Source organism: Conger conger, chromosome 16, assembly GCF_963514075.1.
Source record: "Conger conger chromosome 16, fConCon1.1, whole genome shotgun sequence".
In the NCBI taxonomy this organism is placed as follows: domain Eukaryota; kingdom Metazoa; phylum Chordata; class Actinopteri; order Anguilliformes; family Congridae; genus Conger; species Conger conger.
Genome location: NC_083775.1, coordinates 8,999,756 through 9,024,454, shown reverse-complemented (window position 1 = coordinate 9,024,454; position 24,699 = coordinate 8,999,756). Strand labels below are relative to the sequence as shown.

The 24,699-nt window shown below is 45.9% G+C and overlaps 2 protein-coding genes across 4 annotated transcripts in view; both read right to left on the bottom strand.

Moving 5' to 3' along the window:
• LOC133115143 (nuclear body protein SP140-like protein) overlaps positions 1 to 700 on the bottom strand; it is an 85,660-nt gene extending 84,960 nt beyond the window's left edge. For both annotated transcript variants that reach the window (XM_061224897.1, XM_061224898.1), the window contains exons 1-2: positions 567 to 700; positions 11 to 179 (exon numbers count right to left, since the gene is read on the bottom strand). In XM_061224897.1, the coding sequence (XP_061080881.1) occupies positions 11 to 169 (159 nt within the window). In that variant the 5' untranslated portion in view covers positions 170 to 179; positions 567 to 700. The remainder of the gene's footprint in view (positions 1 to 10; positions 180 to 566) is intronic.
• Positions 701 to 15,465: 14,765 nt separating this feature from the next.
• On the bottom strand, positions 15,466 to 20,903 carry dnal4a (dynein, axonemal, light chain 4a). Of its 2 annotated transcripts, XM_061224499.1 has the most exons (5): positions 20,790 to 20,903; positions 19,617 to 19,700; positions 18,823 to 18,906; positions 18,549 to 18,647; positions 15,466 to 17,643 (listed from the first exon to the last, which is right to left on the bottom strand). In XM_061224499.1, exons 2-5 carry the CDS (start codon positions 19,686 to 19,688, stop codon positions 17,557 to 17,559), a joined length of 342 nt encoding a protein of 113 aa, XP_061080483.1. In that variant the 5' UTR covers positions 19,689 to 19,700; positions 20,790 to 20,903; the 3' UTR covers positions 15,466 to 17,556. The 2 variants fall into 2 exon arrangements, with proteins under 2 accessions (XP_061080483.1, XP_061080484.1); XM_061224500.1 differs by having other exon boundaries at positions 15,466 to 18,647.
• Between the last annotated feature and the right edge of the window lie 3,796 nt (positions 20,904 to 24,699).

The window sequence follows — 24,699 nt, the reverse complement described above, 5'->3', positions numbered from 1 at the left end:
TAAGACTCACTTGATACCGGTCCTCCGGTATGAGGTCGTTGTCTCGCAGCTGGTTGAGAAAAGTATGAGGTTGCTCAATACACGACATCTCCGTCTTTTTACAGTGGAAAAACCGCAACAGCTCATCGTCAGTTAAAAAATTCAGCGGGTCCATGGCCATCCGATCCATTTTCGCTCATCTGGAGTACATAGAGTTCAACATTGATCAAATACTTAAATTATGATCTACGAAAACTAAAGAGCGTTTTCAAATTCGATACAATAGAACTGAGTTCTATTATCATAACTGCCAACTCTCACGCTTTCGGCGTGAGACACACGCATTTGCATGTGCGTGTGAAAACAGGCAAATGCGTGAGAGTTGGCAGCTATGTATTATATCTGAGCTCTATATTATCAAACTTCGTACGCAATTTGTGAACTATTCCGGGCTTAATCTGTTGACTATGGGCGAGAGTAAATAGAGAGCAGTCAGAATGTGACGAACGCTCTAACATGTCATTACTCCGCGCAGTCCACCCACGCAAAAAAACAACTGAAAGTTTAGAAAAATAACCGTAGCCTACCTCTATGACTGACCGCATGTATAAACTTCATTAAATATCTTCGGTCCCTGCTTCTCCTGCCAGTAGCCACTACAGTAGCCGCCACTACCCAAGGAACAGGAAGAGGCGATGTACAGCACTACAGTCCGCTGCTTATGACGAATAGAAACTGATACAAAAGCGCGGGACTGCATCCGCTGTGTCAGCGAGACTGAGATACACAGATTCAATCAACACAGTTCGGTTTGATGATTCCGAATAGGCTAAACAGTATAAATAATCACACGCGCATACATGTCTGACTACATAAGATGCTGGGATCATACGTAGAGAGTTAAGTGTGCGGGCTTTATTGTAATTTTTGAATAGGCTAAAATAATGAAGGTTGGATTCGAAGAGCGCCACTTCTTGAGTTCCCATTTTATCTCTCAACTGATGATTGACGCTGCCCATCTGTACGTGCGTGTGTGTGCTTTGGCTCTGCCTATCGATCTCATTACAGAGACCTATCTGACTTGCTGTCTTTATAGTACCTTAGCTTTTGTCCGTGTCTGTGTGCAGAAAGTGATCAGGATGAAGAGTAAACAGCTGAGGGAGAGGGTTGTGTACCAGGTAGCCTACACAAGTCCGAAGACGCAAACACAGACGCACACATTTTTGTTGAAGGGCAGACCCAGACATCTTTGATGCTGTGACTGGCCAAAATATTTCAAAGCCGACATTCACAAACTTATGGTGTCATACTACTAAAAAAGGCTTCACTTTTTGAATAATTGGAAAATTATTTTCTTTATTTGACAATCCTTTAAATAGGGACTGCTAGACACTTATGTCTGACTTCAGTGGGGACTGACCAATCAGAGGGGTAGCCGCACTGGGGCGGCCTGTAGGGTAGTGGTTAAGGTACATGACTGGGACCCGCAAGGTCGGCGGTTCGATCCCCGGTGTAGCCACAGAAAGATCCGCACAGCCGTTGGGCCCTTGAACAAGGCCCCTAACCCTGCATTGCTCCAGATGAGGAATGTCTCCTGCTTAGTCTAATCAACTGTACGTCGCTCTGGATACTATAAAGACAGCAAGTCAGATAGGTCTCTGTAATGAGATCGATAGGCAGAGCCAAAGCACACACACGCAAGTACAGAGTTCCGCCTGGTTTCTCTACTGAAACACACGCGCAGTAATGCAGAGCAGTAGTCCACACACGTGCGGAGACGCAAACACAGACGCGCACACAGCACTGAGGCAATGTCCACGCACCAGCCCTGACCTCTCTAGAAATGTGCTCGTGCATTGGCAGGGCTTTTATTACATGCATGCAGTTCACATTTGCGTCCACCAGGGACCGCCAAAACACAAAGATTAAACCAAACCCCAATAAATCTAGCAACACATTCACTCAGATACGACTTATATGCGTAGAACGTGTAAGTGGTGTGTTATAGGTCTGAAGGAAGGTTTCTATGGACACAGTTAATCCTTCTCAAGCGTGCAGTATTCTATCCTTTCAGCCACTTAACAGTCTCTTGAATTATGTGGATGTGTTATGAGATGTGAATGTGTTATTTCCGAGGTGAGGAAATCATTTTCTCGCAACCCCGTGGCTCAGGGTGTTAATGCTTGTCAGATTTTCTCGGGAATATTGTCATTGGCCTGTTCAGAATAAGGTCCAAGGTTTCTTTGGAATGTTGTATCATTACATTGGGTGCAGTAATTGGTATATTTATGACAATGCACTGCCATCAGGATGATGCAGAATCAAAGGTGATCATAACCAATGTTTACTACAGGAATTTTATGACAATGTCCAATAATTATACTGTTGACAGTTAACATGACAGCAGTGCAGGCTTGATATCAGAAAAAAATCATCATAAGCTATCCACTACATACTGTAAAACCTGTCACTCTATGGAATTATTGCATCCATCTGGGGGATTACATCACAGTCATGGAACAAAAGTCAGTTTGTCTGTCTGTCTGTATTGATGACATTTTATATATAGGTTTGTTTTTATTTTCTATTTTTATTCTGGGTACAGCACTGTGCAGAGTGTTGATGCTACTGTTGTAAAATCTGTCTGAGGGAGGTAAAAAGGATTTCATATCACACATGCAATCGATCAATTAATGTTATTGTTATTCTTATGAAGCACAGTTATTGGTCACTAAAAAATATTACTTCACTCAGTAAATGACATTAGCAAAGTCAAACAGGTCCCAATAACCATACAGTGCTTACAAGCTGTGCCTGATCACTGCTTTTCCACTGGTTTAAATGGTAAATGGCAGGCATTTATAAAGCGCCTTTATCCAAAGCACTGTACAACTGATGCTTCTCCATTCACCCATTCATACACACACACACACCGATGGCAATTGGCTGCCATGCAAGGCCCCGACCAGCTCGTCAGGAGCATTTTGGGGGTTAGGTGTCTTGCTCAGGGACACTTTGACACAGCCCGGGCTGTGTCAATTAACAATTTTGGCTTAAACTCAAGTGTTGTTTCAAAAGATAGTTATCCAGAATGATAAAAGAACGTTGAGAAGACAGATGTTTTGCACAGAGGCATACATCATGTGAACTGAGGATTGAGTTATGGCTATGTGTGCAGGAACAATAAGTCCGTATTATACACATTACAGAGTACGTACGTTAGCACACCAAACAAGGCTGAATGCCAAAACATTTATATATATATATATATATATATTTATATATATATATATATATATATGAAAAAAATATATTAAATCTGAATGGTAATTCATATAACTGGGCTCTCCATTTCTCCAGATAGTTTGCTATTTATGGAGGGCTAAGCAGCCCTGAATATAAGTTTATGGCAGTGAAATGTATCTACATTTCCTGTTTTGACAACCCTGGTGTAAAATCCAGCTATGACCAGCTACCAGACGTTTCAAAACAGAGCTTGAGCAGGGTAAAGCATGTTGCTGGTATGAACTGGTCAACCAGTTACCAGCAGTTTCAAAACCTAGATTGAACTGTCTTATTCAGCACCACAGCCATTTCTGTCATATTTTTGGGAGCCCTGCAGGGTCCCTCGATCATGGACATGGGGAACCCATCATTTGGGTCACAGTCAGGGGCAAAGCTCTTCCCTTTCCCCCATCGTGTGGGTCATGGTCAGGGGCAAAGCTCTTCCCTTTCCCCCATCGTGTGGGTCACGGTCAGGGGCAAAGCTCTTCCCTTTCCCCCATTGTGTGGGTCATGGTCAGGAGCAAAGCTCTTCCCTTTCCCCCATTGTGTGGGTCACGGTCAGGGGCAAAGCTCTTCCCTTTCCCTCATCGTGTGGGTCACGGTCAGGGGCAAAGCTCTTCCCTTTCCCTCATCGTGTGGGTCATGGTCAGGGGAAAAGCTCTTCCCTTTCCCCCATCGTGTGGGTCACGGTCAGGGGCAAAGCTCTTCCCTTTCCCCCATTGTGTGGGTCATGGTCAGGGGCAAAGCTCTTCCCTTTCCCCCATCGTGTGGGTCATGGTCAGGGGCAAAGCTCTTCCCTTTCCCCCATTGTGTGGGTCATGGTCAGGGGCAAAGCTCTTCCCTTTCCCCCATTGTGTGGGTCACGGTCAGGGGAAAAGCTCTTCCCTTTCCCCCATTGTGTGGGTCATGGTCAGGGGCAAAGCTCTTCCCTTTCCCTCATCGTGTGGGTCACGGTCAGGGGCAAAGCTCTTCCCTTTCCCCCATCGTGTGGGTCACACGGGCCAGTCTGCTTCAGGTGGCTCCAAACATACAAACACAACAGTCATGTTTCACCCCGCCACAGCCCTGCCGTTAGCCAGAAGCCTTTTTCCATCTCACACAAAGGCACCACTGAAGATGAGCCGTGTTATGTAAGCGCTCCCCGCACCAAAGGGTTGCTGAGGGGCACAGTGCACCCCCCCTCCACCGGAAACATGTAGACATGCTTCACTCCCACTGGTGCTGCTGCAGATGTTATGTCCAAACAGGACATGTAGACATGCTTCACTCCCACTGGTGCTGCTGCAGATGTTATGTCCAAACAGGACGTGTAGACATGCTTCACTCCCACTGGAGCTGCTGCAGATGTTATGTCCAAACAGGACGTGTAGACATGCTTCACTCCCACTGGAGCTGCTGCAGATGTTATGTCCAAACAGGACGTGTAGACATGCTTCACTCCCACTGGAGCTGCTGCAGATGTTATGTCCAAACAGGACGTGTAGACATGCTTCACTCCCACTGGAGCTGCTGCAGATGTTATGTCCAAACAGGACGTGTAGACATGCTTCACTCCCAGCGCTAATCCCCTGCACTGACTCATGCAATAATTCCACATAGTGGTGGGATCTTTAAAAAAAAAAAGAAAAGAAAAAGGTAATTATTTAGAAATTGCTGGCTAGGGGGTACAATTTTATGTACCTATAGGGTACTGCCCCAGTGACAAGCGTTTGCACGTTCTGACATCAAGCTGTGCGGCCACCTTGGTAACTGTCAGCAGTGTATTTACTGGACCCTCGGACACAGCTCATGTTACTCTACATACAGTGCAGTGCGTCTTCACGCCTGGATACTTACAGCGCTGGTTACGTACCTGACTGTAGGGCCAACCTGTGAACTCTCCACCTTTGTCAAAAGCCTAGTTTCCCAACCATTATGCACAACTGCATAACCATTGTGTACCGTTGCATAAGCGTGATGAATTTTGCATGATCTTAAATCATTTCTGCACTGCATGGAGGGAGTTGCACAATTACGGTGTCTCATATTCTTATAAATAGTAAGGAATGTGTCTTCTGTAGAGACGACATGTTAATAAAACATGATGAAAAAATAATTCATTCATCATCAGTGTGGTGCAGAAAGCAGAATTTGTTAGTCATGTTGTTATTTTTTGCACACAGTGAATCAGTTGGGCTCCATGTGCTGTGCATCAGAACTCTGTAGCTAGATAGCAATCAGCTTGTCGGGAGAAATTGGGAGTTAGTTGTCTCGCTCAGGGACACACCCAGGGCGGGGGATTTAACCTTCTGATTGCCAGACGACTGCTCTTACCTCCTGGGGGGCTGTTCTGTCAAGTTACCAGTCTCTTCTGCTGCATCGGCCGCCAAAGTAAAATACTATCAAACACAAATTCAGAACTCCACTTCTAACCCCCGGAAACTGTTCTCTATTTTCTCCTCTCTCCTCAACACACCGCCTCCTCCACCTCAGTCCTCCTTCGCTGCTGATAACTTTGCTGATTTTTACGATGAGAAGGTCACAGACATCCGCAGATCCTTTACAACCACCGCCCCCCTCACTGTGCCCTTCCCCCCCTCTAGGCCCATCCTTTCCTTTTCCACTTTCTCCCCCCTGACAGACTCTGATGTTTCTCAACTCCTGCTCTCCCACCGCCCTACAACCTGTGCCCTTGACCCTATCCCCTCTCCTCTTCTCCGGACTATCACCCCTGACATTCTCCCATTTGTCACCTCCCGTGTTAACTCCTCCCTGTCTTCTGGCTGTTTTCCAGCATCCTCGAAGAGGGCCCACATCACCCCGCTGCTCAAAAAAGCCTACTCTAGATCCCTCCATCATCCAGATCTACCGCCCGGTATCTCTTCTTCCTTTCCTATCTAAAACCATAGAACAAGCCGCTTTTAGTCAACTTTCTTCTTTCTGTTCTAACAACAACCTACTAGACCCCCACCAGTCTGGCTTCAGATCTGGCCCCTCGACAGAGACCGCGCTCCTCTCCGTCAGTGAATCATGCCGCACGAGCAGCCTCCCTCTCCTCTGTCCTCATTCTTCTAGATCTCTCTGCTGCCTTCGACACTGCTGTGGATCACTCCATCCTCCTGTCTGACCTGTCAGCAACGGGCATCTGTGGCGCAGCCCTGGACTGGATTGAGTCCTACCTCTCTGGCCGCTCCTTTCAGGTTGCCTGGGCTGGTACGGTATCGACACCTCGCCGCCTTGCCACAGGAGTTCCCCAGGGCTCCGTCCTAGGCCCGCTTCTTTTTTCCCTTTACTCGTTCCCTTGGCTCTGTGATCACTGCACATGGTCTATCCTACCACTGCTATGCGGACGATACCCAACTCTTCATCTCATTCCCACCATCTGATACACAGGTTTCAGCCCGTATCTCTGCTTGCCTGAGTGACATCCAGAGCTGGATGGACAACCACCATCTAAGGCTCAACCCAGGTAAGACTCAAATGATATTCATCCCTGCCATTACCTCTCCCCATCTGGATCTCTCCATTTGCCAAAGGGATACCACACTTACGCCATCACCCAGTGCAAGGAACCTCGGCGTGGTGATGGACAGCAGACTGTCCCTCTCCGAGAACATTGCGGCGGTCATGCAGATTCTTCCTATACAACATATGGAGAAACCGCCCCTTTCTCACCCCCCTACTCGACCCAGCTCCTGGTCCAAGCGATGGTTCTGTCCCGCCTGGACTACTGCAATTCCCTCTTGGCTGGCCTCCCAGCTTCCGCCATCAGACCCCCCAGCTTATCCAGAATGCAGCAGCTCGTCTGGTCTTCAACCTTCCCAAATACTCACAGGTCACGCCCCCGCTGACTTCCCTCCACTGGCTGCCTGTCATGGCTCGCATCAAATTCAAAACATTGCTGCTAGCCTTCCAAGCAGTTAAGGGGTCTTCCCCAGCTTACCTACAAAAAATCATCAGACCCTACACCCCTGCCAGACCTCTTCGTTCAGCCTCCACATGCTGCTTGGCACCTTCCCCACTCCGAACTTCCACTTCACGCTCACGACTACTGTCTGTTCTGGCTCCACGGTGGTGGAATTAACTAGCCCCGTTTGGCTAGTTAAGGGGTTTGGTCATACTTTTGCGTGAGAGAGAGAGGGAGAGAGAGGATAGAGGGGAGAGAGAGAGAGGGAGAGAGAGGATAGAGGGTAGAGGGAGAGAGGTAGTGAGAGAGACAGAGAGAGGGTAGAGGGAGAGAGGTAGTGAGAGAGAGACAGAGTGAGAGGGTAGAGGGAGAGGTAGTGAGAGAGAGAGAGAGAGGACAGAGGGTAGAGGGAGAGAGGTAGTGAGAGCGACAGAGATTATTTAACAACAAAGAGCATACATCATTTTGACAGTACAAAGAAAGATGAAAAAATATCCATCAATAATTAAAAATTAAAAACAAAGACTGAGGCATATAATCACAACAGAGAAAGGTCAGAGGAAGAGGGGGGGAGTCAGAGGGAGAAAGAGAGGGAGAGTCAGAGACAGCGAGACAGAGGTGGATGGAGAGGGAGAGACAGTCAGAGAGAGGAGAGAGACAGCAGTTTTCAGTCAGAAATGGAGAAATAGATATAATTAAAGGGAACTAATGGGAGTAGAGACAGAGCTCCTATAGCCTTTCTCCTTTATTTTCACTCTCCCTCTGTTTCTGTATGTTAGTCATGCTCGTTCCTTATCGAGCTGAAGGTGAAACAGAAGAGGAAGGGTTGCCAGGTCAGGCTGACCCACGTGAACGAGGACAGAGACCTACCTGTGCACTCTGTCCAGTTTGCCTCATCTCCACACTGTGTCTGTGTGTGTGTACGTTGGTGTGTGTGTACGTTGGTGTGTGTGTGTACTGATAGTGAATAGGGCTAGTGTGTGCTGCCAGTGATTATAGCCAGTCAGTCAGTGTCACGGTGTCCTTTAAACTCTTATTTTAGGGTTGAAATCAATAAAATCTCACCACAGCAACCCTAAATAGTTTAACCCCCGTTTTACCTGTCGATGAATCCCACATGCACCGGTCGAAGGTTGGGGAGGGGTGGGCAGACTTTTCCACCCCCAGCCTGACCAAACCCGTTCTGATTCACACTTCCTGCCTCTCCTCCAGCGTCCACTTCAAACACCTCTTGGACTCCCTTAAGACTGAGATTAAGAGGAGTCAGGCAAGAACATTCCAGCATTCTCAACCCCAGACTCTTCCCCCCAGGTGGGTCTGCATGAAGTATTTAGCATTTCGCACAGATAATCTCCACCCCCTAATGCATTGCTCGCATTTAGCACACAGTCTTACCCAGAGACACGCGACGGCATCGGAGAAACACTCACCTGATTAACATGAGCGATGGTGTTAGGCCTGGCGAACAGCGCTTCCACAGCAGCGAGTATAGCGCGTAACATCACTAAATTGTGAATGCAAACGAGCCAGATGACTTATCCTGGCTGCATGCAGACGGCACACATAACAGGCCCAGAAAAGCGTCGGCTGATTTAGCATAGGAGGCGGCAGTGCTCGGGGGTGGGCATGGGAGAGGAACCAAGATGGGGTTGGAAGAGGTGGGTCTGTGTTTGAAGAGGGACAACAATTTGGGGCGCACCTATGCTGCTGGCACCCCCTCCTCCCTAAATCTGTATGATACAGTACTGTGCAACTCTCTTAGGCACATGTAAAAACAATTCCATCCATCCATTATCTGAACCCGCTAATCCTGAACAAGGTCGCAGGGGGGCTGGAGCCTATCCCAGCATACATTGGGCGAAAGGCAGGAATACACCCTGGACAGGTCTCCAGTCCATTGCAGGCCACACACACCATTCACTCACACACTCATACCTATGGGCAATTTAGACTCTCCAATCAGTCTAACCTGCATGTCTTTGGACTGTGGGAGGAAACCGGAGTACCCGGAGGAAACCCACGCAAACACGGGGAGAACATGCAAACTCCACACAGAGAGGCCCCGGCCGACCAGGATTCAAACCCAGGACCTCCTTGCTGAGAGGCGGCAGTGCTGCCAACTGCACCATCCGTGCCGCCCTAAAAACAATTCTGTGAAGTCAAATCAAACCTAAACACACATCTCTCTCTCAATCTGTTCTTCTTCAAAGAGACAGCTCCCGTATCCTCTCTCCTTTATTTTCTCTTTCTCTGTTGAAAGTGAAGATGCTTTCAAAAATAATGAAATTAGCAGTTTATAAAAAATCACAAAATGTACTAGAAATCAATATTTGTTGTTACACCCTCTGCCTTTAAAACTGCATCAGTTCTCTTAAGTACACTGTCCTGCTGTTTCAGCTGTCAGTTGGTAGGTTGTGCTGAACAAACTGGAGAACTTGCCAGTTCTTCTGCAGACTTTATCTGTCTCATTTGCCTGTGGCTATCCAGATAACGCCAGACAGCCTCAGGGGATTTTTTTTTTTTTTAATCTGAAAAGTGGTCTATTTAAGCAGTAACTCATGACAGGCAGTGGTATATAGAAATGTATCACAGTTGTTTACAACCAGCCTTGGCTGTGATAGAAATGTGTACATGCCACATCCTGGAGTGAGTTATTGCTTTTATAAAATGGTTACCAATCATAATAATATAGATTCAATTTCTGCTGTTATCACAATTCAATTATGTGTGTCACATTATGTGTGTGTGTGTGTGTGTGTGTGTGTGTGTGTGTATGTTACTTTACTTTTTATCTTACTATTTTATTTTTAATTTTTTTAATTTTGACATTTTTGGGAATTTCAAATGTTCTATTTTCTACTGACACACTAATGCAGAAAGCCAAAAATCCAAATCCAAAGACCAAATTCATATAAACTAAATCTAGGAGTACTGCACAGTACTGTAAATCATAAAAATAACGCCTTTTCATCTTTTTATTAGCTTCCATTTCTCCTTCCATCCTCCTGCTCCCAAGGGCCCCCCTGCCATTTTCCCCGCTCCGCGTCCTTGGCCCTGGTTCCGCTGCGCAAGTCTGTCCCTCCGGATTGCAACGCACCACCCACGCCCATGCCCACAGGCACCATGGTCCAGATGAAACATTCATCCCTCCTCCACATCCCTTCTTCAGCCCCACTCATTCTCCACACGCGTCACACTCTCTCTCTCTCTCATCCTCCCTGTTCTACTCTGCTCTGTCCTCCCCTGATCCCTCCCTCCCCCTCTTTCTCTCGTAGTCCTTTTACACGCCCGGCGCGTTAACTCCACGTTTGGGGTGTCCAGTTCAGCTGATGCTGCGTTTTTATTCTTCTTCTTGTATATCAGTGAAATGCAATAGCTAATGTTGTTAGCACACCTGTTACACACAATACCACCACAAACCCCCCCTACACACACACACACAAACACAATACCACCACAAACCCCCCCGACACACACACACACACACACACACAATACAACCACAAACCCCCCAACACACACCACCACCACCAACACCCTACTCACACTCACACACACACAATACCACCACAAACCCCCGTACACACACACACACACACACACACACAATACAACCACAAACCCCCCAACACACACACACACAATACCACCACCAACCCCCCAACACACCACCAACACCCTACACACACACACACACACACACAATACCACAACCAACCCCCCTACACACACATACACACACACAATACAACCACAAACCCCCTACACACACACACGCACATGCACACACAATACCACCACCAACCCCCCAACACACACCACCACCACCAACACCCTACTCTCTCACACACACACACACACACACAATACCACCATAAACCCCCCTACACACACACACACACACACACATACACAATACCACCACCAACCCCCTACACACACACACACACACAATACCACCATAACCCCCCCCCCCCCCACACACACACACTCACACACACACACACATTGCTGGATTAACAGCCTTGCTGTGGTACTACTGAGCATGTGAACAGAATATAAATGACTAGAAAGAGACATGGCAGCTATGGTTCTGATGGTTCACACGAGTGCTGGCTACAGAGGAGACACAGAGTACGGACCAACAGCCGATGGTTATGTGTGTACGTGTGCGTGCGTGCGTGTCTGTGTGTGTGTGTGTGTGTGTGTGTGTGTGTGTGTGTGTCTGTGTGTGTGTGTGTGTGTGTGTGCGTGTGCGTGTGCACATGTGTGTTTAAACCGGCACACTGCTGAGTGCAGAATACTTACTCACTGGCTGTCTATGAATATTTTATAGCCCTGATAGAGAGAGTGGGGGTGTGGATGAGAGTGTGAGAGAGACAGAGGGAACGAAAGAGGAAAAAGAGGGATCAGATAGAGGAGTGAGAGGGAAAACACACAGAAGAGAGCAGAGTGGACACGGCAAAGAGATGTACCCAAACACATTAAATACACAGCAAATGATATTAAACTAAGATGAATTTGCTTGGACATTTGGAAAATGTCACATAAGAATCCAGCAGGCACAACTCTCAGGTTAGACTGAGAAACAGAGACACGTGTGTGTGTGTGTGTGTGTGTGTGTGTGCAGGTATGAGAGAGATTAGACAGGTGTGTGTGTGATTTAGACTGGCCTCTTCCCAACCCGACAGCCGTCCTCTCCAGCCTGTCTACCTCCCTCTCCCTCCCTCACCCCCTCCCTCCCTCCATCCATCCTCTCGCTCAACACGCTTTCCTCTCCTGCTCTTTTGAAATCACGCAACAGCACAAACACAGTCGGACACACACGTCTGACTTTCATATTATAATCCTCTGTAATCCAGCCTTCACTGAGCACCACATTCTCAACAGATCATCTGCATTCTGCTCCCCTCTCCCCCACCCACTGACTCTCACCCTCCCTCACTCTCTATCCTTCTCTCTCTCTCCCTCACTGACTCTCACCCTCTCCATCACTCCCTCACCTGCTCTCTCCTTCTCTCACTCTCTCCCGCTCTCCCCCACTGACTCTCACCCCCTCTCCCTCCCTCCCTCCCTCCTTCCCCCACTGACTCTCACCCTCTCTCTCCCTCCCTCACCCTCTCACCCCCTCTCTCCCTCTCTCATCCTCTCCCCACTGACTCCCCCCGCCCTCCCCCACTGACTCTCGTCCCCTCTCCCTTACTCATCCTCTCCCCCTCTTCCTGCCTCTCTCCCCCACAATCTCTATCCCACTGATTCTCACCCCCTCTCTACCTCTCTCTCCCTCACTCTCTCCCTTGCTCTCCTCTACTCATTCTGTCCCTCTCTCCCCTGCTGACTCTCCTAACAGCTTGCAAGGGAAGTCAAAGTTAATCCTCCTCTCTCTTTCTCTCTCTGAGAACCAATCTGTCACCAACTGGCATGAGAGGGAGAAGCAGAGAGAAAGCCAGACAGTGTGTGAGAATTTTTTTACAGAGACATTGAGAGATGGAGAAACAGAGAAAGATAGAGAGCAAAAGAGAAAGAAAAACAGAGGGCATGAAAGAGAGAAACTAGACAGAGAGAGATCCTCCGGAATCAAAGCCCAGAGCTCTGTGTGGAAGCACGCTGCTATTTGCCTTGGAGGCCAAATAAGTGGTTTCCTTAGCAACCATATCAATTCATCCATGGCGCATTTAAAACATTCATTTCATGAAAAGTACCGCAACTGAGGTCCCATTGGGTAAAACCCTAAAAGGTAATATACCCAATGGGAACACTGCTCTGTCAACGAATGGGAATAGTGCTAATAGTTGACTGGCTAGTTTCACATCGGTTCTATATCTACCAAAGGAGTGCATTGAGACTGTTTAATGCACTCCTTTGGTAGATGTAGAACCGATGTGAAACTAGTCAACTATTAGCACTATTCCCACTCGTTGAGGTACGGACAGAGATCGTAAGGACTTGGCAGTTGGCAGTTGATGACGCCGCAGTGGTGAGCGTGGTGTACAAGTCGGGAATGAATTCAAAACCTACAGCGTTGCGCTGGGTTTTTCCCGGCTTCAGGATAAGAGCGAGGCTCCCTGTCCTCCGCTCCCGTGCGTTCTCCCCTGCCGGATGCCTGCGTTCCCCTGCAGCCATATTAATTACCTGAAGCCCTGAGCCGGCTTAATTATGCACCAGAGGAGAGCGGCGAGCAGGGATCTGTAGATCACACTGATATAGAGCCTGCTGTCCTGAACGGGTCGATGATCGAGCGCTCAGAGGCTGGATACGCGCGGTGTGTGAGACAGGTCATAAGCTCCGCGAAGGTCCTGGACAGGGATTACAGCCATTAATTACACACACACGCACACACACACACCACCACACACACACACACACACACACCACACACACACAAACACACACTCGCTCTCACACACACGCTCACACACACACATACGCACACTCGCTCTCACACACACACACACATACACACACACACACACCACCACACTCACTCACACACACAATCACACACACCACCACACATACACACACACACAAACACACACACATGCACAAATAACATTTACCATCAAGTTACTCTGTCTGTGGTCCCGTATTTATCCCCCCTACACACACACACACACACACACACACACACACACACACAGAAATAACATTCACCATTGAGTTCTTCTGTCTGTGGTTACTATGGTTATGGTTTGGAGACATTTCATTGAACTTGAGCAGATGAGATGCTTCTGTACATTTCAGAATTAATTCTGCTGCTGTTATCAGCAGTTACATTATCAATGAAGACAAGTGTGAGCCAGCACCTGTGGCAGCCATACAAGCCCAAACTATAACACCCCCACCACCATGTTTCACAGATGAGGGGGGGGTGCTTTGGTTCTTGGGCAGTTCCTTTTAGCCTACACAATTTGCACTTGCCATAACTCTGAGGTCAATCTTCTCATCTATCCACAATACCTTTTTCCAGAACTCAGCAGGCTCTTTTAGGCACTACTTAGCAAACTGTAACCTGGCTTTTTTTTGTTTTTGCAGCAAACAAGTGGTTTGCATCTTGCAGTATAGCCTCTGCATATCAGTTTTAAGTATTCTGCCATGAGTAGTCACTGACACATCCACGCCTGCCCCCTGAAGAGTGTTTCTGATCTGTCAGACATGTTTTTTTTGTTTTTTTTTCATTATGGCATAAATTCTTCAGACATCAACTGTAGAGGTCATCCACTGAGCTCACTGGTGCTTTTTTTCCCCTTCTTCTTAGCCTCATAATGACTTCCTTCACTGTCATTGACACAACTCTAGTTCTCATGTTGAAAAATGCTAATAACAGACTCCAAAGGCAATCAAAACAGTTGTAGACAAGATACTGAAAGCTTTCATATACCCGCACTAAGGAAGCAATTGAATACACCAGACTAATCACAAACAGCTGACTAATCAGAAATGGGAGGACTATGTATAAAACTGGATGTAATTCCTACACAGATCACCGGATAGGGATGTAAATACCCTAAAATTAAAGGTGACAGTAGTCTGTACTTCACATTCATGATTTAATTTCTAATCCAATGTGCTGGAGTACAGAGCCAAAAGAACAGAAATTGTACCATTGCCCAAATTCTTATGGACTGCACTGTACACTTTTACTTGGGTAACCACAGTTCAGACAATGTAAGACTGTTGTGGCAATGCAACAACTGTAAACCGGTTGTCCTCTGCAAAGTTCCTTCATAAATTCTGTTATTGTTGAGCAATTCAATTCATGCATTTACATTCTGGGACTTTCAAAAATATGAAAACTTTTACTGTCATTTTCTTTGGGTTCTACAGAGAAAATATTGTCTCTTAGTACTAGAGATGTTGTGTAGCCTACTGTAGTGGAGAGGTCACAGCAGTCTCTGGATTATCAATAGAGTGAATAACCTCCACAGCACACTCTGACCTTTAAAAGGTAAGCACACACACTGTGCTTATGTCCTGAAACGAAAACGCAAAAGAAGTTCACCAACTGCCATTCTCTATTCCCGGATCCTTATTGACTGCCTGTGCAGGACTAGCACGGTAGTGCTACAATTGCCCATTTTATGGTCTTGAGATATTACAAACCAGAAAACTGCACAAAAAACTGTCACGTGGCCAGCTGGTAATGACAAAGCCTGAGATTAACTACACTGATGACCCTCCCCTCCCAACAGCATTTCTGTAAGATAGCTCTGAGGTAGGTCCTGACTAGCGCAGTACAAGCTCTGTAATTACTAATTCAGTCGTGAACACATACCATCCTCTGCACATCGATAAAGATCACTCCAGGTCCGCACTGTAATTAAATTCAGGTTTTATTATACAACGATTCAGTTCAAACAGTATTACAGAGATCATTCATGGCAACACAACAGAAAATGGCAATGGGCCATTCCGTGTCAACTCAAATGAAGAGCACCGCGGCATCTTTTCAATTTCTTAAATTTTTGTGTGGTGGTAGGCAATGATGAGGAAAAGAAATCCAGAAAATTTGAGCTTCATACACTGTTTCGTTTTTGTGCTAGAGCCTTCTAATTCAGGGCGCCATCACTTAAAAAGTGCCAAGTAGCATGAAATACAATTTCTTATTGGTCTGTGGAAGTCTTACGAGAGACCTGTCTCCTATAAAAATTCAAATAGGTATAATGGTAAAGTTCATGAAAAATGCAATTAAGTTAATATACGCATATTTTTACGCCCCCGAAAAGGGATATCAAAACTGTACACCACTTTCTGAGATATGACCCCCGCGAAAAAGGCTTCTGTTGAAGAAAATATCACCTTTAGGGCCCTAAACCTTTAATGAGAAAATAGATTAATGTTTTTTGACAGTAGATTTGAATTCTACACACTAGGTACTCCCAAGATACCAAATATAAATTGATTTGTCCGTCTGCTTGTAGAACTATGGCCACTAAAAAGTTGTGTTTTCCCCTGAAACTTTGGAAGGCTCTAATGCCAAAACAAAGGAGCCTCTGTAGCTAAAATTTTCTGTATTTCTATTCCTCATCATTGCCAACCACCCCACAAAGAATTTAAGAAATTGAAAAGATGCTGCGGGGCACTTCATTTGAGCCGACACTGAAAGGCCCCAATGTCAATATAATAAAATTAACGCAACACAGTGACAGTCTTTCCTTGCTACGACACCAACAGGAAACCGAGGGCAATCTTGCCCAATTGCCAGAGTAATGGCACTGTTACAATACTGGAACGTTAACAACTGAGCTGGTTTACTGGTGGAACGTGTGTTCAGAGAGGACAACAGGTGGAAAGGATAGCGTTTAAAGCGGAGGTGATGTGGAGAGATAACCCTGTATTATTGATGGCTACGCTACCCGTTCAGTGACCGAGAACAAAATGGCGCCACAAAATGGGTCTCCTCTTCGTCCCCATTCAGTGCTGGGAACGGTCCTGCAGTCCTGAGTACGGCTCTGCCTCACATTTTAGCCGGACGAGACCAAACCGTGAAACCACGACCTCGTAACCTACCCATCGCTTGCCATGAGAGGGAGCGTGAGCTTTCCAAAGAAATAAATAAATGAATGTTCCCATATTCTGTAAAATGGTGGCATCGTACTACCAATCAGGCTACGGCAAATCGCGGATGTTTACAAGTCACTGCGTACGAGTACAACTCTTTAGCAATGTTGGGGTGAGATGGATACAGGCATCGATGACAACATTAACTTTACATATACAAACCACAGTTAATGCTGCCCTGCTGTTGGTCAAAACAGTGCACCACAGCCACAAGGATTCATACACAACACATCCGAAGGGCAGCTACTCGCTCAGGGTTTTTTTTTTATGGAATCAAACAGTAAGTATTTTGATTGTAGGTCATGAACGGTGCCAAAAGCCAAAATCCATCTGTTTACTCCTTATGAACACAACGTGTAAGACTAAAGTAATCCATTTATGAAGTCAAGTGGTTTCTCTTACTCTTCTGGATAGCACAAGCTCTTTCTGGAATTTTCCACAATAAGAATCGTGGACTTTTTGCATCGATTACAAACGGTCTGTGATTTGCAAACTGCTGTCTTTTAAAAGATAATTTATGCTTTGGCAACAAAGTGTCTTGCGACCAAGTGTCTGCTGACAGAATAATGTTTTGCATTTATACTTCAGAGACAGTTTTATTACTATAGCAACAAGCTGCTCCTCATGGCAGTCCATTTTGCTAGCTAGCTATGTAAACAAAAAACAACAAAAAGTTGCCAAAAATCTGCAGGTACAGAACATCTGTCGTTGACGTGCAAGTGTCAGGATGACGTCAAATGTGTCGAATTTGCATCATTATTTTGTCTGCGGACATGTTACAAGACACTTGGACACCGAAGCAAAAAATCAGCCTTTACACTCTAACTCCCACTATGTTTGTGATGTCATAGCATAGTTCCCGTAACCCAGAAAGCCTGATTGGCCAGGCCCGGCGAGGTTCCGGAACAGCTCCGTTCCGTTAGTGGAACTTCCTTAAAGATATCAATGATTGAGCCCTTTTAGGATGTACATGATCTATAATAATAATAACAATAACAATAATACTTTTGTAGACAATTGGTTTTTAAAAAGTCAGTCATATTCTTTAAAATTGCATTAAAATATTTACAACATTTAATAGTTAAAATTCTTTTTTTTCTAAATGTATGGGAAAGGAAAACCCCCAGACAGGACAGATTGTGAGAACAGGATGATGTCTCGAGGATGAGATCAGCAGATGAATAGTGAGGCAATTTATTAAAAAAAGAATAATAAATAGAGAGAGAAAGAGGAACATTCTGTAACAGATGGCCCAGATGCCCAGAGAGATGAACAGGTCCTGCCAAATCTACACACACGCGCGCGCGCGCGCGCACGCGCACGCACGCACACACACACACACACACACACACACACACACACACACACACACACACACACAAACACACGCACGCACGCACGCACACACACAGAGTAAAGGTAGAGTGACAGTAGTGTGACAGGGTGAATGACTCGCGGGAGTGGCCCTGTGTTAAGAGCACTCCCACACACACAGTAGAGTGACAGGGTGAGGGTAGAGTGACAGGGTGAGGGTGGCCCTGTGTTAAGAGCACTCCCACACACGCAGTAGAGTGACAGGGTGAGGGTAGAGTGACAGGGTGAAGGTGAGCGTGGCCCTGTGTTAAGAGCACTCCCACACACGCAGTAGAGTGACAGGGTGAAGGTAGAGTGACAGGGTGAAGGTGGCTCTGTGTTAAGAGCACTCCCACACACGCAGTAGAGTTACAGGGTGAGGGTAGAGTGACAGGGTGAGGGTGAGCGTGGCCCTGTGTTAAGAGCACTTCCACACACAGACCGCCAGGCTGCCTCCGAAGAACATGTAGAGGAGGTTCTTCACCTCGTGCGTGATCTCAAAGCCAAAGCCCTCCCCGATCACCACGTGCCACGAGCTCCCGAACTTCTTATCCATGGACTCTTTTATCATCTTCGCTGCACTCTGAGAGAGAAAGAGAGAGAGAGAGAGAGAGAGAGAGAGAGAGAGAGAGAAAGATTGAGCTTATGGAGTGGTTAGTAAGAGCACCGTGCACTGTGATGAACAGGGCAGTGTACTAAGGGCAAACACGCGCACGCGCACACACCCACCCACACACACACACACACACACTGCTGACCTCATTGTTGGTGGTGAACTTTTCGCAGGCTGTTACGCACAGCTCCATGGCCTCCACTCTCATCTCCTCGGGCATGTCTGTGTGCTGCAGGAAAACACACAGAACAGCGCTTAACCCACACACTCAACCCACTCAACCCACAGCCACACACTCAACCCACTCAGCACCCACAGCCACACACTCAACCCACTCAGCACCCACAGCCACACACTCAACCCACAGCCACACACTGAACCCACTCAGCACCCACAGCCACACACTCAACCCACTCAGCACCCACAGAGGCACACTACTCAACCCACTCAGCACCCACAGAGGCACATAACTCTACTCACTCAGCACAAGCAGCCATAGCACTCAACCCACTCGGCACCCACAGAGCCATACAACTCAACCCACTCAGCACTCAGTCACACTGCAGACACTTGTGCTTCACCAAAACAGCAAGGCAACACAGCAAACGGCAATTCTCACAGTGATTTACTGCTGAACTGTAGCATTGTTGTCTTTAATGCACTAAAGTGCCTCAGGGACCCAGGGGCATGCCCATGAAAAAAAGAAAACAAATACAATTGCAGAACCCAAGCAAACAATAAGATATTTATGAACAAAAATATTTATGAAAAAATCTACAGATCCAGTGCAGTTTTACTGAAGCAACTTGTGATAAGTGCCTAGCTCAGGGGCACAACAGTGGCATCCGAGCTAGGAGTAAAATACAGAGCCTTTACAAGCCTAGTTCCCTAACCATTATACTACAGTGCTGGTTTCCTCGGCCCCAAAATGTCTCTTACCCGGATCAGAGGGAAACTGTGAAGCCTTTTATAATCCGGCTCTTCTTTCTTGCTGTCAGCGGTTTCAGCCATCACCTTCTCATGCTATACAGAGGGGAAGACAGCTAGCTATTATAATGCAACCTGGATAAGAATCAGCACATAACGGAGAATGTGGCATCTATCTATCCAGATGCAGGTGTTTTACGACAGTGTCTACAGTGATCAGCCATCTCTTACGGATTATCTGGGTTACAGAGAAAGGAGGTGATCAGGAGTGCAATTACGTTTGGGACTAACTGTTAGGTCACCTATTTCACTTCTGTAAAACGTCCGGGATACCATGGCTTGTTAAATATGGCTAAGTGGTCTCATTTCAATGAAACTCAAAACTCGTGATGTTGTATTTTTTAAACATTAAAAAATTAGTCACCATACATTTCCTTGGTTGGATTACGTCATTAGATGCTTAGCCTGATTTAGCAGCAGTCAGCCAACTAGCTAACGTTAATGTTGTCACTTGTGACCTTACAGAGCTTCCGATAGCTGGTTCGTTATCTCGGAAGTTATATGGAGAGTTATTACATATTCACTAGCTAACACACTAGTATGTTAGCCTCCATTTAACAAATGGCACGTTGAGTAGTCGTTTCTGTGAACGTATCCCTAAAACGGTAGCTACTGCTAGCTGCCAGGAGTAAGTTATTTAGCCTAACAGATGCCACACCGTACCCAAACTGCCGGCTCGCTAGCAAATTGGCTAATTAGCTGCCGAAATAGCTAGCTAACATTGGTTGATATAACGCAACAACAGAAAATAGTTAGCTAGCTAGCTTGGTGACAAACATGTCAGCAACAAGGTAACAATTGCTAGATAGCTATGATCAAATAGCTATCAAACAATACCTTTAGTAGCTAGCTAGCTAGCTACCTAACGTTAATTAGCTAGACTAGGTAGCTATAGTTCGTATTACTTCTATCTGCAGTAGGCAACAATGATAATATGTAGCTAGCTACTAGGTATAACATTAGCTAAGCAAGCTAATGGCGACTCCCCTAGAGCTAGCTAATATAACCTTAGCTACGAAGTTATTTATAATTCATTCCAAATTTAATTTAGCAAATTAGCCAGCCAACCAGCTTGATCCTGAAACAGCATACGGGTATTTGGTGTTAATTAATTTTGAAACATACCCCTTTACAGTGTGGCAACAGAAGTTTGTCCCCTCTATTGTTGACATGGAGATGCTTCGGCCATAGCAACCACGACTCGACCGTTATCAGCCATCAGCAAGCGACTTCAGCAACTGTCTTCCGGTAACGCCCACCACTTTCAAATAACAAAACCAGTTGGAAAGAAATCCCGTCAATCTAAGTTGACCAACGATGCGATTTATGCCTGAGGAATAATTTAGAACATATTAATTAGTTAATGTAGCAGGTTCACTTTTCATGTCGCCATCGACGGATATCTTTGTGATCACTCTGAATGAAAGTAAACTTTCAGCAAAATATAACGGGAACACCTGCATGCTGCTGTGAATATTTCCTTGTCCCGGTGATGTTAATTGCAGAATGTGTGTAAACAGAGCGGATTAAAACACTGTTGTCTGCACGGCCATATTAGAGATCTTGTGTTTGTCCCTTGTTTTTGGAACTGATGTGTGGACACGGTGGCCTGTGTTGAGGCACATGTTTCTTTTTGACCCAGGTTGACGTGACGGTTACAGGGATTAATGTTTTTGGATTAATGGAACTGTACTGGTGGAGGTAGCCATAGTCTAGTCGCAAAAAGGCAGGCTTGTTCTCATCTCCTTTCAGATATGTCAATTACTTGAAACAGATTGTGTGGACAAGCTCTGTTGAGACAGGGGCAGTCGAAGGGATGTGGGTAGAGAAAGAGAGAAGTCTGTTTGTGAGAGGGGGGGAGAGAGAGAGATTGAGCTGATGGAGTGGTTCATAAGAGCACCGTGCACTGTGAATGCAGAGAGCGAGAGAGAGAGAGAGAGAGAGAGAGTGAGAGAGCGAGCGAGAGAGATTGCAGGGCTATGAAGGAGAAGGACTAAAACTAAAGGAGAATAAGCTAAGCACTTATTGTTATTGGATTCTGTGGATAAGTTTACAGCTTCATCATCAGTGAGAAAGGAAAGTGTTTGTTTCATTTTATTAAACTGGGTCTGTTGTTGTTGCTGTTCTTTTATTTCACAGAGCTCTTGGTGTAAATTTTTTCAATGCCGAGTGTGTGGGATGATCTGTGGTTTCATAGTGAAATAACTGCCATTATTAACTCAACCCTCCTGATTTCAATTTGAACCAACAAGTACCTGGTGAATGCAAATAATTCATTAGACTTATTTATCTATTGGTTCAGTCATATACAGTGCTGTGCAAAGGTCTTTGGCATGTGTAAAAATTCTGTAAAGCAAAGATGTTTTCAAAAAGAATTAAATCAATGGTTTTAAATAGCAAAAATATGACTATAAAGAGCAGTGAACAGTTAAAAATAATAAAAACAATATTAGTTGTGACCACTCTTCACCTTTAAAGCTGAATGAGTTCTCTTAGGAACACTATCAGATACACTCTCCTGCAGTTTTATAAAAAAAATCAGCTGGTAGGTTCTGAACTTGCCACAGTTCTCCTGCAGACTTTGGCTGCCTCGCCTTGCTTCTGGCTCTCCAGGTAATCCCAGACAGCCTCAGTCAAGATTTATCAGAAAGGTGGTCTGTTATTTAATGTGTTACTTCATTATATTTCACTGTTACAATTTTTTTTTGGGGGGGGGAAATGCACAGTACTGTAGTGATTACTGTGCGATGCACATACAGCGATTTAAAAGATACGACTATAAGATTAAGATTGAAGATTAAGTGCTTCAAGATTAAGCTCTAAAATCGACGTGTCCCTTGTCTTTCACCGAATGGCCTGTCTTTAGTTACTTCGTCCTATTTGTGTGTGGCTGCCATGGAGTTACTGAGGAGTTTAACCGTGTTTAGTGTCACAGGGAGAGGCAGAGTGAGGGATGCTGGGAATGAAGGCGAGGGCTGGGAGGTGGTGTGACAGAGGGAGGTGTGAATGGGATGCGGAGAGAACAGAGAGATGACTCACGCAACCCTTATTCAAAGAAGAAGAAGACATAAATACTGGATGTACTGAAACACAAGTGCGAGATGGACACAGTGCACGATCAATGCAACGACGAGCGACATTGTTAAATATAAGCTCTGCCAAATATTCGTCACGCCGTATGAGAATCAATAGAGACAGATAGATAGCTACATTTAGATAGTGCTTTTCTCACACTCAAAGCGCTTTACAGTGATGAGGGGGGAACTCGTCTCAACCGCCACCGATGTGCAGCACCCACCTGGGCGATGCACGGCAGCCAATTTCCCTGAGCACTCACCACACATCAGCTGAGGTGGAGAGGGAGAGAATAATTTAAAGTAATTAAAGAAATAAAAAATGAAGTGATTATTTTTCCATATACTGACATCTATTACTGTTTTAGCAAAGGAACTGATGTGACGGCAGTCTTGGAACTATGCATTTTACCATTGAGAGGATGCTCTTATCCAAAGGAACAAATGCAGCTAATTTACGTAAATTTACGTCCATTTACATTATTTTACGTACAGTCCGTTCATACAGCAGCATATTTTATGGAAGCAGTTCAGGCTCAGCAGCTCCTTCCACAGTTAATTTTAAATAATTTTAAAATTTTAAATTTTAAATAATTATGGGGGAAATTGGAGAGAAAGGATGAAAGGAGGGAACAGAGACAGTGTGGAGAGATGGAGAGACGGAATGGGAAGGGCACGCTCTTTTCTGCAGCTGACTGCATCATGCATGTACACCATATCCAGCCAACTCAATACTGTGTACAGAATATGCAGTTACAGGGAGTCAGACGTGTTCATGTTAACTGTATGACTCCTAAAGGGCCTGTTTCAATCAGTCAATGTACTAATTGACAGTAATGATGTCTCAACTGGTCTCAACATGATACTGTATTAACCTCATACTCATAAATTTGGAAGCGAATGATTGAATGATGAGATTACTTCATATGTTTCTCCGTGTGTGTGTGTGTGTGTGTGTGTGTGTGTGCACTCACAGGACAGTCATTGATGGAACAGCCTGGATTGTGTGTTTGTGTGTAACGTTCAGTACCCCACAGACTGCCACCATTTCCTGTAAAGGTTTGCCTGTGATCTGCTCCCTCTCCCCTCCTCTCTTTCACTCTTCATTATTATTATTTATTATTAATTTTTTTATCAGGGACAGTGCACATTAATCAACATTTTCAGTTTCTACGTCAATATAAATGCGGCAGAGTTAGCTAATGAGCTAATGCTAGGGCAGGGGGGGGGATTGCGGGGTACGCTGGGCACAGCTGGTTCTGCCCTGTGCCCTCTGGACTCCCTGGCAGAGTGTGTTCTGCCCTGTGCCCCCTGGACTCCCTGGCAGAGTGTGTTCTGCCCTGTGCCCTCTGGACTCCCTGGCAGAGTGTGTTCTGCGCGTGACAGGAGAGGCGGGGTGCTCTGATGCCAGAGTCACCTTGAACATTTCCTCCCGCAGGACCGGGGACACGACCAGGTGGTCAAATAATGAACAATAATGACCTGGCACAACCTCTCACTAATCTCCTTAAACAAAGTGTGTGTCTGCGCTTGTGTGTGTGTGTGTGTACGTGAGTGTGTGTGCACACATCGGTGAGTGTGCATCGCCTGCGTTTGTGTGTGTGTGTGTACCTGAGTGTGTGGGCGCGTCGCTGAGTGTGTGTACGTTTGAAATTAAGCGGTGTATTTATTTTTATGGGTAATAAAGCCTGGTGTTTGCTGGGCTCTGGTAATGTCTGATTGCTGTTTGAGAGTTTGTTTCTCCCCAGGCCACCTCCACCCCTCTGCCAGCTCCTTCCAGCACTCCCTCACACGGGGGGCACACAAACACAGCGTCTGCCAGAGAGAGGCCAGTGCGCTGCGGCTAAATAAAGCTGCTGGCACAGGGCTCCAGCGTGAAACGCATTTTATTCAGTCATCTCAACCGTGCGCAATGTGCAGTGAACTCCCGCGCCACCTCCCGCAGTAGAACAGGCAACACG

What these genes read in the sequence shown, in the direction of transcription:
- dnal4a (XM_061224499.1), bottom strand. Translation starts at nt 19,688, where the DNA reads ATGGCTGAAACCGCTGACAGCAAGAAAGAAGAGCCGGATTATAAAAGG. An exon ending in ACAGTTTCCCTCTGATCCGG is followed by an intron (nt 18,907 to 19,616) that starts GTAAGAGACATT and finishes GTTTTCCTGCAG; the next exon opens with CACACAGACATGCCCGAGGA. An exon ending in AGTTCACCACCAACAATGAG is followed by an intron (nt 18,648 to 18,822) that starts GTCAGCAGTGTG and finishes TTTCTCTCTCAG; the next exon opens with AGTGCAGCGAAGATGATAAA.